Here is a 14,934-nt window from a genome sequence, read left to right as displayed (position 1 = left end):
TTTCTTGAGAGTACTAATACATTCTCAAAATTATTTTAAAAATTCATTTAAAGTTAAATAAATAATCTACTGTTAGAAGAAGGACAAGGAGTAAAAGCAGGGTCTCCATATTAAAGAAATCACACCAGAATAACAGAAGTCCAAAAAGATTGGGAGCTACTCTCACAGCATCCTAGATCTTATTATTGATAAGATTATTGGTAATCCTTATACCTAAAGAAAGAAAGAAAGTCACTCAGTCGTGTCCGACTCTTTGCGACCCCATGGACTGTAGCCTACCAGGCTCTTCCATCCATGGGATTTCTAGGCAAGAATACTGGAGTGGGTTGCCATTTCCTTCTCCAGGGGATCTTCCCGACCCAGGGACTGAACCCGGGTCTCCTGCATTGTAGGCAAACGCTTTACCATCTGAGCCACCAGGGAAGTCCACCAGGAATCTCAGTAGAGGCAGATGGCAAATGCCTTTTGTTAATCCTTATACCTAAGGATTTCTAAATTTCCAATAATTTTTATTTATTAATATTCATACAAATACAGATAGGCAGTTATTTGTCCCAAAGTGCACATTAAAAGGACAGAACTAAAATTTAGGTTTTTTCTGTTGTACATGCCAATTTTTCATTATCTATTGTTTTGAAAGTGATCTGAACTAGAAAAAAAGACTTTAATTAGAAAATTTTTAAAAAGTACATGAAATCAAATGGAAAAATAAGTTGTAAAAAATTTAAAAATTAACATATAGCTTCAATGTGTATATTTTTCAACAAAAAATTATGTCTTGGTAACTACATTAACACTTCAAGAATCTAGACTCTTTAAAATTAGAACTGCTCCAGGAAACACAGGCTGTCATATAAGTATTTTTAATCTTCAATTTCATCATGTAATATATAAATGCTCTGGTTAAATTAAAATTTTTGGAGAAACTTCTAAATTTATTCAGCAAATATTTATTAAACATCTACTTTGTACTGCTGCTGATGCTAAGTCCCTCCAGTTGTGTCCGACTCTGTGCGACCCCATAGACGGCAGCCCACCAGGCTCCCCCGTCCCTGGGATTCTCCAGGCAAGAACACTGGAGTGGGTTGCCATTTCCTTCTCCAGTGCATGAAAGTGAAAAGTGAAAGTGAAGTTGCTCAGTCGTGTTCGACTCTTCGCGACCCCATGGACTGCAGCCTCCCAGGCTCCTCCATCCATGGGATTTTCCAGGCAAGAGTACTGGAGTGGGGTGCCACTGCCTTCTCCGCTACTTTGTACTAGATTCCTGGGAATCCTAAAAGCTGGGAATACAAAGATAGGAGGACAAAGTCCCAGCTTTCAAGGAGCTAAAAATACAAAAGGAGAATGAGGTATTAAAATAATTATAATGCATTGTGAAAACTGCAAATATAAAATATAGTGGGAACATTGTAGATGAAATCTAAGTCTACTTCACAGAGCAGTTGTGTGTGTGGTGAGACCTGAAAGGAGTTTGACACCCACAAGTTATAGGAAGGGCATTTGTGATCGGTAGAAGAGCACAGGCAAAGGCGTGAAAGCATAGAGATATGCCTTGCTGGAGATGAAGCTGGACAGATACCAGATAGACAAGAACAAGATCATCAATGACCTAGCACATCAGGCAAAGAAAGAAGTTTACAGTTTCTTTTATCCACAGTGCAGAATCAATGGACAAACCTAATTGGGAAAAATACCATGATCAGATATGGATGTTAGAAAGAGATCTTTGGACCTTGAGGACTTTCTGCTAAGTGAGATAAGTGAGACAAAAACAAATATTGTGTGATATTACTCATATGCAGCAGTAAGAAACAGACATGGAACAACAGACTAGTTGCAAACTGGGAAAGGAATATGTCAAGGCTGTCTCTTGCCACCCTGTTTATTTAACTTTCATACAGAATACATCATGCAAAATGCCAGACTGAATGAAGCACAAGCTGGAATCAAGACTGCAGGAGAAATATTAATAACCTCAGATATGCAGATGACACCCCCCTTACGGAAGAAAGTGAAGAAGAGAACTAAAGAGCCTCTTGATGAAAGTGAAAGAGGAGAGTGAAAAAGTTGGCTTAAAACTCAACATTCAAAAAACTAAGATCATAGCATCCAGTCCCAACACTTCATGGCAAATAGATGGGAAACAATGGAAAACAGCGAGAGACTTTATTTTCTTAGGCTCCAGAATCACTGCAGATGGTAACTGAAGCCATGAAATTAAAAGATGCCTGCTCCTTGGAAGAAAAGCTATGACCAACCTAGATGATACCATATTAAAAAGCAGAGACATTACTTTGCCAACAAAGATCTGTCTAGTCAAAGCTATGGTTTTTCTAGTAGTCATGTATTGATGTGAGAGCTGGACTATAAAGAAAGCTGAATGCCAAAGAATTGTTGCTTTTGAACTGTGGTGTTGGAGTAGACTCTTGAGAGTCCCTTGGACTACAAGGAGATCCAACTAATCAATCCTAAAGGAAATCAGTCCTGAATATTCATTGGAAGGACTGATGCTGAAGCTGAAACTTCAACACTTTGGCCACCTGATGTAAAGAACTGACTCATTGAAAAAGACCCTGATGCTGGGAAAGATTGAAGGCGGGAGGAGAAGGGGACAACAGAGGATGAGATGGTTGGATGGCATCATCAACTCAATGGACATAAGTTTGAGCAATCTCTTGGAGTTGGTGATGGACAGGGGAGCCTGGCGTGGTGCAGTCCATGGGATCACAAAGAGTCGGACACGACAGAGCGACTGAACTGAACTGATCACTCCTATGTACAATCTAATAACAAACTCATAGAAACAAAGTAAAATTGGTAGTTTACAGGGCACAAGGGTTAGGGGAATAGGACAGATATTATTTAAGAGTACAGACTTGCAATGAGTAGTAAATAAGTCCTAGTGATCTAATAAGTAATAAGTCCTAGTGATTCACAGTACAGTGAATACAGACAACAATTTTGTATTATAACCCTCAAACTTGCTGAGAGACTAATAAACCTAATTACTCCAACCACTAAAAAGACAAATTAATGTGATAGACATGCAATTACTGTTACAATGGCAATCATATTATAATATAAATGTATCAAGTCAACATGTTATACACCTTAAATTACACAGTTTTATGTCAAATGTATCTCAATTAGGAAAAAGATCTCTGGCAAGAGTGATTTAGTGAGATCTTAAACTAAAGCAATATGGATTAAAAAACGTGACTGTAATATTTCAACTCAGAGAATCTCAAATTTTACTGAGCACATACAAAATGGATGAGGTTCAGAGTCACAAAATATTCTCATAGGCACTGAAGATGGTGTGTTATTTCTGGCACACTAGATACAACAGTGCTGCTTTCTCTTCCACTCACAAAAACACAATGGAATGCAAGTCAGTAAAAGTGGTATTTATAAGATTACTTCTCTAATTTTTTAAAAGATAAAACATGTGCAAACTTTAGTATTCTACTAACATTAACACCATGGCTAAGAAATACTGGACCAGGTAACAGAACTAAGCCACAATGCTAAGAGTACAAGACAACAGAGATAGACTGAAGGGCATGAAATAGACTTGATGTGACTTGGCGACTCACTACACATGAAGAGGAAGGAGAATCGGGAATGTGACTGAATCCGTAGTACCTGAAACAGTGTCAAGTACTTAGAAGGGTCCAGTAAACAATTTGCTGAAGGAGTGAGCAAATGAATACATTTTTCTAAAGTAATCCTAATGGCGTTGAAAACTAGCTCTTTGTGCTTAAATATTAAGACTGCTGGTTGTCATAACACTACATGGATCTCTATTATTTTAGGAAAGCCAAAGCAGCCTTTGCTTTTCTTTCTTTTCTTTAAAATAACAGTTTCATTACAATAGAATTGGCACACGATTCAATTTAAGTAAACAATTCAATGGTTTTTAGTATATTTACAGAGTTGTGCAACTAAATCACCACAATCTAATTTTTCAGAACAATTTTACCACTGCAAAAGGAAACCCTGTACCCATTAGCAGTCATTCCGCATGTCTCTGCACTTCGCCTGAGACCATCACTAATCTGTCTTTATAAATTGCCTATTTTGGGTATTTAACGTAAATGGAATCATACAATTTTTCTGAGTTGCTTAGAAATTTAGAAATACTAAGTTTCTTCACTTAGCATAACTTTTTCAAGTTTTATCTTTGTATTAGCAATTCATTCTTTTTTTAAAATCCAGTTTTATTTAGCTACACAATGCTGAAGACCTTATAGATTGTCTCAGGAGTGTCTTGTAGTAGTGATACAATTTAATTTGCACAAAAGGGTAAAATATAAAATATACGAATTTAACTTTGAGTTTATAGTCAGGGAAGAAGCTAGCATAATTAATATTATATGATCTAAAGAAATAATAAAGCTAACAAATTCTGTAACTCAGTGTGAATCAGTCAAGTTAATTAGCATTATTTAGTTTATACAGTCACTATTTTTGGTTTTGTCTCCTTTTATTTTCATGCCACCAACACCTCCCCTCTGGTAATCACCTATTGGTTCTCCATGAATCTTTTGGCTTGGTTATGTGTGGTCTTTTGTTTTCTAGGCTCTGCATTTAAGTGAAATCATAGTTTCTCTTTCACAGTTTTATTTCTCTTAGCATAAAACCCTCTATATGCATCTATATAGTTGCAAATGGTAAGATTTCATTCTTTTCTCATGGCTGAGTAGTATTCCAACGTGTATACATACTCCATCTTCTTCATCCATTTATCTGTCCGTGGGCATTTAGGACCCTTCCATATACTGACTATTGTAACTAGTGCTGCAACGACAAAGGGGTGCATATATTTTGTCAAGTTAGTGTTTTTATTTTCTTTGGAAAAATACTCAGAAGTGGAATAGGTGATGTGATAGTTATATTTTTAATTTTTTGAGAAAGTTCCATGCTGTGTTCCTTAGTGGCTGTACCAATTTACATTCCCAATGGCAGTGCATGAAGTTTCCCTTTTCTCCACAACCTCACCAGCACTTGTTATTTGTTGCTTTTTGATAATAGTCTTTCTGACGGATGTGAGGTGATATCTCATTGTGGTTTTGGTTTGCACTTCCCTGATGAATGGTGGTTTTCAGCGTCTTTTCAGGTGTCTGTTGGTCATCTATATGACTTCTCTGGAAAAACATCTACTCAGGCCCTCTGCCATTTTTAAATCAGGTTATTTGTTTCTGATGTTGAGTTCTTTGTATATTTTGGATATTAAATACCTTATCAGATATACTGTTGACAAATATCTTTTTCCATTTGATAGGAAGCCTCTTCATTTATTGACAGTTTCCCTTGGTGTGCAAAGCTTTTTAGTGTAGTCCCATTATTTTACTTTTGCTTCTGTTTTCTTGCCTGAGGAGAGAGATCCAAAAAAATATTGCTCAGACCAATGAATGTGCTGCTTATGTTTTCTTCTAGGAGTTTTATGGTTTCATATCTTACATGTAAGTCTTATTCATTTTGAGTTTATTTTTGTAAACTGTGTGAAAAAGTAGTCCAGTTGATTCTTTTGCAAGTAGCTGTCCAGTTTTCCCAACACCATATATTAAAGAGACTACCTTTTCCCTGTATATTATCTCCTTTGCTGTAGATCAAATGGCCATATACTGCTGCTGCTACTGCTAAGTCACTTCAGTCGTGTCCGACTCTGTGTGACCCCATAGATGGCAGCCCACCGGGCTCCCCCGTCCCTGGGATTCTCCAGGCAAGAACACTGGAGTGGGTTGCCATTTCCTTCTCCAATGCATGAAAGTGAAAAGTGAAAGTGAAGTCGCTCAGTCGTGTCCGACTCTAGCGACCCCATGGACTGCAGCCTACCAGGCTCCTCTGTCCATGGGATTTTCTAGGCAAAAGTACTGGAATGGGGTGCCATTGCCTTCTCCTGGCCATATACTTGTGGGTTCATTTCTGGACTCTATTCTCTTCCATTGATCTTTGTGTCTGGTTTCATGCCAGCATCATATTGTTTGGATTACTGTAGCATTGTAGTATAGGGTAAAATCAAGGAGCATGATAACTCGTTTTGTTCTTCTTAAGACTGTTTTGGTTATTTTGTCTTCTGTGTTTCCATATAGAATTTAGAATTATTTCTTCTAGTTCTGTGAAAAATGCCACTGGTACTTTGATAGGGATTGCACTGATTCATAAACTGCTTTGGGAAGTGTGGTCATTTAAAAATATTGATTCTTCCGATGAATGGGCATGTTTTATCTTTCCATTTGTTTGTGTAGTCTTCAATTTCTTTCATCAGTATCTTATAGTTTTCAGAGTCCAGGTTTTTATTACCTCCTTGGTTAAATTTATTTCTGGGCATTTTATTTTTTTGATGCAATTGTAAATGGGGTAGTTTTCTTAATTTCCCTTTCTGATACTTTACTGTGAATGTATAGATATGCAACAGGTTTATGAAAGTGAATTTTGCAACCTACAATTTCACTGAATTTATTTATTAGTTTTAGTAGTTTTCTGGGGGCATCTTTAGGATTTTCTATATATAGTATCATATCATACACAAAGAATTAAAGTTTTACTTCCTTCCAATATGGATTCTTTTTCTTATCTAATACCATGGCTAAGACTTCCAATCCTATGTTGAATAAAAGTGGTGAGAGTGGGCAATCTTGTCCTGTTCCTGATCTCAGAGGAAAACCTGTCAGATTTTCACCTTTGAGTATGATACTAGCTGTGAGATTGTTTTGTATGGCCTTTATCAAGGTGAGGTACATTCTCTCTGTATCTACTTTGTTGAGAGGTTTTTTTTTTTTTTAATCATACTTGAATGTTGAATTTTGTGAATAGCTTTTTTTGCACCTGTTGAGATGATCATATAATTTTATCCTTCAATTTGTTAACGTGGTATATCACACTGATCGAAGCATGGATACTGAATCATTCTCGCACTTCTGAGATAAATTACATGTGATCATGGTGTATGATCCATTTAACATATTGCTAAATTTGGCTTGCTAATGTTTCATTGAATATTTTTGCATCTATGTTCATCACTGATACTGACCTGTAATTTTCTCCTTTTTCTAGTGCTTTCGTCTGGTTTTGGTGTCAGGGTGAGGCTGGTCTTGTAGAACGAGTTTGCAAGCATTCCTTCCTCCATTATTGCAGACAGTCTGAGAAGGGTAAGTGTTAATTCTCTTTTAAATGTTTGTTAAAATTCACCTGTGAAGCTGGCTGGTCCTGGACATTTGTCAGGATTTCATGCCTTTTTAATGGCTAAATGATATTCCCCTATATGGACATACATTTGAAATATTATTGCCTCTTCTTATGGACATGTGGGTTACTCCCACTTTTTGACTATTATGAAAGATGCTGCTATAAACATTCATGTACATGTTTTTGTGTGACATACATTTTTCTTGTGTATATACCTAGGAGTGAAATAGCTAGGTAAAGTGGCAACTCTGTTTATTTTTTGAGAAACTGCCAGACTGTAATCTTTTCATTTGCTCCACACATCTTTGTGTTTATGTGTGTGTCAGTGTAAAAAAACACAGAGGTGCTGGCTTTTGCTATTATGGCTATTATTTTAAGCCAGCCAGGAGCTGCTGATTTAAGGAACAGTGCTTAAAACAAGAGAAAGTAGGTTCTGAATAATCTGCAACTGCAGAGAAATTAAATGTCATCTTCTTCACACCTTCTATGTCACAAGTTATTTTTAACAAAGAGTAGCTGAGCAATAAAAACTTATTCACAGAAAATTTCTCTCTTTAAAGCTATGCTAGCTCTGTGATTCATACATATGTACAGAATGTATTTAAAATGAGTAGCTATGAAAATATTTCAAGAAAACTAATGTTTTCAATTTCCTGCACTTAATACAGCTATAAAACCTGTGATATTTCTAATGGAAACATATTATGTATTTTAGTTTGTATTAGTGATGTCTCAGATATAAATCTTAACTGCTGATTAATGCAAATATGCTAATGTACTGCCTGACCTACTAAGAAGTTAGTATACAGAATTGTAAAATGATCACTTGAGGAAATGGGTTCTAAACAAGCTATGAAACATGAGAACCACTGAATGTGAAAAAAAGAATTTAACTACATACTGCTAGTAGTTCCAGAGCATTATTTCACACTGGGCAATTATTGCATCAGATCAAGCGAGCTGATTAAGAAGCATTTTCTAAGTATTTATAGTTAGGCTAACGATAAAGAAGTCTGTCAATAAATTAAACCTTCACTATTACTTAGGCAATTAAGATTCATTTTAAAAATGGGACTTATTATTAAAGAACTAAACAATAAAAGGTAGTAATTAAAAGCTAAGGATATAGAAAATAACAGAATTTTTAAATGCTACATTTTTTACAGCAAAGTTTTTAGTTTGCTTTCCCCACCATTTCACGAATCCTGTATTATTTTCTAAAATACAGATCTGTTCATTTCCTGAAGTTTTTCATATATTCTGCCATTAGGCTGATAGCTTAACATGTTCTAAAAATACACACACATACCCCCATATGTTTTCTATCTAGGTCACACAAAGCTGGAGCATCTGGATGTGCCAAGTAAGAATCTGACTCTAGTCAGTATGATGACAGAGCAAAAACATCTCAATAAAAAATATATTATTACATGCATACCATGTAATTGATTGAAGTTACCCAAATATATCTTACCACTGTTTCTACTTCATTGACATACACTATCTGAAGCTAGATGAGAATATTCAGTATTTAATTAGTAAAGCTCAACTGTGAAAGCAATTTGTGATAATGAGAAAAAGCAGGTTACGCAAGGATAATGCACAATTAACCAAAAACTGTAATGCTAATAAGACTGCCTGAGCAAAGGTGAATCCTAGAATATGAAATCATATATGTATTGGTGAACTGTGCAACCAAACTTTTCATGCAAATTATCTGGAGAGATGTACTAAGAAGTTCACGTTTCAATCTCTTAAAAGTCAGAAGTATTAACTACTTCCAAAGTCTTACTAGTTAATGTAATTGGATCTGCATATATTGCTACCTACTCTTGGACATGTATTTGCACTGAATGGTTCAAAAAAGAACAGGAGCAAAAATACAATATAAGAAAAGATTCTTTTTATACTGGCAATATAACAACATTAACTACTGAAGCTTATAGAAACTTTATTGTTGAATGTTTTGAGTTCGGTGTAAAATTAATATTATTCCATCATTATACAAATACTATTGTTAAAAGAATATCACATTCTATTAACATAATAAGCATTAATATAATTTGATTCTTACTAAGTAGCCCAGTCCAGTGTTCTTGCCTGGAGAATCCCAGGGACGGGGGAGCCAGGTGGGTTGCCATCTCTGGGGTCGCAGAGTCGGACACGACTGAAACGATTTAGCAGTAGCAGCAGCAAGTAGCCCAGAGTTCAAAACTGGTAAAATTTATTTAGAACATTCAAAATTTAAAGCCTCTTATGCAGGAATTCCCTGACAGTCCAGTGGTTAGGACTTGGTGCTTTCAATGAAAGGGCCCAAGTTCAACCCTGGTCGGGGAACTAAGATCCCACAAACCCATGGTACAACCAAAAAGAAAAAAAGATAAAGACCACTCCCTCCCCCTTTAAGAAAAAGAAATAAAATCTCTAATGCCTACTTTACTCTGCTTATTGTTTATTTTATATTCATGTTTTAGAATACAGTATGCATAGTATTTTTTCATTCTACCTATTTCATACTTTCTGATTCATGTAAAAAAAAAGTCAAAAATTTAAGCAAAAACTTGAAAACATAAGTTACATTTTGCATAACTTTCAAAGGGAGATTGCAGATACTCTTTATGGTCTTTAAAGCAAGAAATATTATTTCCAATTGCTAATCAAATCTTATCTACATCAGAAATGTTTTTCTTGCCCATAACCTCTTACACATACTCTGTGCAATTGCCTGGACTACTGAACCAGCTTGTTCTGTTACACAACTATAAAACATAATTGGGTCCATTCTCCAAATGCCATAAGAATTATCATTTTCTATTAAGTCTCCTTCTAAATGTCCTTAAAGTTTTTACAATAATTTTTTACATGGACCATTTTTAAAGTCTTTGTTGCTTCCATGTCCTGGCTATTATAAACAGTGCTGCGATGAACATTGGGGTACACGTGTCTCTTTCAATTCTGGTTTCCTCAGTGTGTATGCCCAGCAGTGGGACTGCTGGATCATAAGGCAGTTCTCTTTCCAGTTTTTTAAGGAATCTCCACACTGTTCTCCATAGTGGCTGTACTAGTTTGCATTCCCACCAACAGTGTAAGAGGGTTCCCTTTTCTCCACATCCTCTCCAGCATTTATTGCTTATAGACTTTTGGATCGCAGCCATTCTGACTGACGTGAAATGGTACCTCATAGTGGTTTTGATTTGCATTTCTCTGATAATGAGTGATGTTGAGCATCTTTTCATGTGTTTGTTAGCCATCTGTATGTCTTCTTTGGAGAAATGTCTATTTACCAACCTAGATGTCCATCAGCAGATGAGTGGATAAGAAAGCTGTGGTACATATACACAATGGAGTATTACTCAGCCATTAAAAAGAATACATTTGAATCAGTTCTAATGAGGTGGATGAAACTGGAGCCTATTATACAGAGTGAAGTAAGTCAGAAAGAAAAACACCAATACAGTATACTAATGCATATATATGGAATTTAGAAAGATGGTAACAATAACCCTGTATACGAGACAGCAAAGAACAGTCTTTTGGACTCTGTGGGAGAGGGAGAGGGTGGGATGATTTGGGAGAATGGCATTGAAATATGTATAATATCATATATGAAACGAATTGCCAGTCCAGGTTTGATGCACGATACTGGATGCTTGGGGCTGGTGCACTGGGATGACCCAGAGGGATGGAATGGGGAGGGAGAAGGGAGGAGGGTTCAGGATGGGGAACACATGTATACCTGTGGCAGATTCATTTTGATATATGGCAAAACCAATACAATATTGTAAAGTTAAATAAAATAAAATTAAAAAAATAAATAAAGTCTTTGTTGAATTTATTACAATATTGTTTGTATTTATATTTCGGTTTCTTAACCATGAGGCATGTGGGATCCCAGCTCCCTGACCAGGGACTGAATCCACACCCCCTGCACTGGAAGGCAAAGCAGTAACCACTGGACCTCCAGGGAAGTCCCTACATGTCCTTATTTTGTTTCCATTCACCACCTGGCAAGAAGTTCATATTCTAAAGTAAAGTGCACAAGATTCTTTAGAATTCAGACTCAACCTTTCCAGCCTTATCTCTTACTTTCTTATAGAAGCTTTCTCTGATCTCTCATGACTCCTTAACCTTGCATATGCTCTGAATGCTTTTGCCCACTGAGGTCTTTCTCAAGAACCAGTTCTAAAACCACCTATTCTGAAAATCCTTTTTGAATCCAACCAGAGTTTAATAACTGCTTTCAGATTACTCGTATTCTTAATACTGTTTGCAAAGATCTTTCAGATAGGTCTTTCTGATCAGCTCTTTTTGTTGTTGTTGCTGTTGTTAAGTTGCTTCAGTCGCGTCTGACTCTGTACTACCCCATAGATGGCAGCCCATCAGGCTCATCCGTCCCTGGGATTCTCCAGGCAAGAACACCGGAGTGGGTTGCCATTTCCTTCTCCAATGCATGAAAGTGAAAAGTGAAAGTGAAGTCGCTCAGTCGTGTCTGACTCTTCGTGACCCCATAGACTGCAGCCTACCAGACTCCTCCGTCCATGGGGTTTTCCAGGCAAGAGTACTGGAGTAGGGTGCCATCGCCTTCTCCGCAGCTCTTTTTAATATATATTTATTTATTTGGCTGTTGGGTCTTAGTTATGCATGTGAGATCCAGTTCCCCAACCAGGGATAAAACCCAGGCCCCCTGCATTGGGAGCACAGAGTCCTAGCCACTGGACCACCACGTTAAGTCTCATCTCGTCAGCTCCTTAATCTTGGATCTCTGAGGCAATCATTACATCCTCCCATATTTAACCATACAGAAAAGGTTATTTGCAAGTCAAGCTGGTACTGCTTTATATGATATTTGATTTCAGCTTTTCCTCTTTATTTGCACTGAATAGAACACCTTCCTATTACATTTTGTTTTTCAAGAGACTTTTTCTCTCCAAACCAACTCTTTCTTCTCCCTAATGTGTTCTAAAGGAAGCCACCCAAACAATCTCTTCTGCAATGCAACTCCATCCTTTACAGGCTTCTCTAGTTTTTCTTTTTTCAGATCAAGACCAATAACAGACAGAAAATTTAGACAGAAAGTCAGTAAGGAAACAAAGGATTTGAACAACAATACAGATCAAATGGACCTAACAGATATATGGAGAACATTCAACCCAACAGCAACAGAATACACATTCTTCCCAAGCTCAAGAGGATTTTTCTCAGCATAGATCATATGTTAGGTCACAAAACAAGTCTTAAAAAAATTTAAAAGCTGAAACATACCAAGTACGTTTTCTGATCACAATGCAATGAAACTAAAAATCAATAGAAAAAGGAACACATTCACAATATGTGGAAATTAAACAACATACTCTTGAACAACCACTGGGTCAAAGAAAAAATAAAAAAGAAAGTTATAAAATACCTTGAGACAAGGGAAAATGATAATACAACATACCAAAAGTTAAGGGGGCAGCAAAAGCAGTACTAAGAGGTAAGTTTGTAGAAAAACACTTACTTTAAAAAAGAAAGATGTCATATAAACACCCTAGCTATATATCTCCAAGAACTAGAAAGACAAAAACAAACTAAGCCTAAAGACAGGAGAAGAAAAAAATAAACATTAGTGTGGAAAATAAACAAGATATAAAATAGAAAAAAACAACATAAAAAGAATCAACAAAACCAAGAGTCGGTTTTTTTAAAAGAGACACAATTAATAGACCCTTATTAGCTAGTCTAAGAAAAATACATTCAAATAAAGAATATTGAAAGTGAAGAGATATTACAACCAATATCACAGAAATAAAAATAATCATGAGACAATATTAACAATTATATGACAACAAACTAGATAATCTACAGGAAAGGCTCGATTCCTAGAAACATTCAACATATCAAGATTAAGTTATGAAAGAAGAAAAAGCCTGAAGAAACTTATAACTAGTATGAAGCTTGAATTAGTAATCAAATACCTTCCAAGAAAGAAAATTCTAGGATCAGATGGCATCACTGGTTAATTCTACTGAACATTTAAAGTAAAATAAATTCTTCTCAAACTCTTCCTAAAAACTGAATAGGAAGGAAGAGGAAGGAAGGAAGAAAACTTCCAAATTCATTTTATGAAGGCAGCATTATCTTGATATCAAAGCCAGACAAGAATATTATCAGAACACAATTGATCAACATCCCTGATAAATACAGATGCAAATGTTCTCAACAGAATACTAGAAATCAAACCAACAGCATATTAAAAAGATCATACACCACAGTCAAACAAGATTTATCTCTAGGATGCAAGGATGGTTCAACATATCCATTTCAATTAATGTAATACACCATACTAACAAAATAAAGGATAAAAATCACATGATCATCTCAACAGATGCAGAAAAAAACCTTAGACAAAACTGAAAGAACCTTCACAATCAAAAACATTCAACAAACTAGGAATAGAAGGAAGTGATGTTGCTCAGTTGTGTACAACTCTCTGCGATCCCACTGACTGTAGCCTACCAGGCTCCTCCATCCATGGCATTTTCCAGGTAAGAGTACTGGAGTGGGTTGCCATTTCCTTCTCCAGGGGATCTTCCTGACCCAAGGCTCGAATCCAGGTCTCCTGCATTGCAAGCAGACGTTTTACCTGCTGATCCACCAGGGAAGCCCACGGAAGGAAAGAAATTCAAAATAATAAAAGCCGTCTAGGTAAAGCCCACAGTACTCGGCAGTGAAAAACTGAAAGCTTTACCTTTGAGCACAGTAACAAGGGCAAGGATACCCATATTGCTATTTCCATTCATCAGAGTTCTAAAAGGCCTAGCCAAAGCAATTAGGCAAGAAAAAGATAAATCAATAAAAGGGATCCAAACAAGAAAAGAATAAGTGAAATTGTCCCTGTTTCCTGATGACAAGGTCCTATTTCTAGAAAACCCTAAAGACTCCATAAAAACCCTGTTAGAACTAATAAATTCAATAAAATTACAGGATACAAAATGAACACAAAAATTGGTTGTGTTTCTATTCACTAACAATGAATTATCTGAAAAGGAAATTAGAAAAACAATCTTTTTAACAATAGCACAGGAAGAAAAAAATACTTAGAAATAAATTTAATGAGGGGAAAGACCTGTATGATGATAAAAACTACCAAATGAAAGAAACTAAAGATGATGCAAATGGAAAGGCATTCTGTGCTCATGTATTTGAAGACTTAACATTGTTAAAATTTCTATACTACTCAAAGTGATCTACAGATTTAATGCAATCTCTTTTTTTTTTTTTTAAACCCAGTGGTATTTTTTTACAGAAGTAGAAAAATACAATTCTAAAACTCATATGGAACTATAAAAGAGCATGAATAGTCAAATGATTCCTGAGAAACAAGAACAAAGCTAAGAGGCATCACAGGTCCTGAGGCTGAAATAGATTAAAAAGCTATAATAATCAAAACAGTATGGCAGCATACAGACAGACATAAATACCAACAGAAAAAATAGAGAGCCCAGTAAAACATCCATGCATATAAGGTCAACTGATGTCTGATAAGGGGCAAAAATACAGTGAGGAAAGGATAGGTTCTTCAATAAACAGTGTTGAGAAAACTGGATATCCTCATGCAAAAGCTGGACCCTTATATCACTCCACACATAAAAATCAACTTAAAACAGATTAAAGACATAACTAAACACCTGAAACTGTAAAACTAGAAAAGAAACACAAGAAATGCTTTATGACACTGGTCCTGACAATTATTTCCTGGATATT

The 14,934-nt window shown here is 36.0% G+C and overlaps 1 protein-coding gene across 5 annotated transcripts in view; it reads right to left on the bottom strand.

The window, feature by feature from the left end:
- Positions 1 to 14,934, bottom strand: part of PMS1 (PMS1 homolog 1, mismatch repair system component) — a 110,441-nt gene that overhangs the window by 29,316 nt on the left and 66,191 nt on the right. Inside the window, exons 1-2 of one of the 5 annotated variants that reach the window (XM_070359558.1) lie at positions 9,266 to 9,388; positions 7,037 to 7,145 (exon numbers count right to left, since the gene is read on the bottom strand). The exons of 2 other annotated variants lie outside the window; for them this stretch is intronic. In XM_070359558.1, coding sequence (XP_070215659.1) covers positions 7,037 to 7,132 — 96 coding nt within the window. In that variant the 5' untranslated portion in view covers positions 7,133 to 7,145; positions 9,266 to 9,388. Of the gene's footprint in view, positions 1 to 5,240; positions 5,374 to 7,036; positions 7,146 to 9,265; positions 9,389 to 14,934 lie in introns of those variants that run through there. 2 more of the 5 variants (XM_070359564.1, XM_070359570.1) reach the window with 2 other exon arrangements.

This window comes from Bos mutus, chromosome 2 (genome assembly GCF_027580195.1).
Source record: "Bos mutus isolate GX-2022 chromosome 2, NWIPB_WYAK_1.1, whole genome shotgun sequence".
Classification (NCBI taxonomy): Eukaryota; Metazoa; Chordata; class Mammalia; order Artiodactyla; family Bovidae; genus Bos; species Bos mutus.
This window is presented reverse-complemented; position numbering and strand designations above follow the sequence as displayed.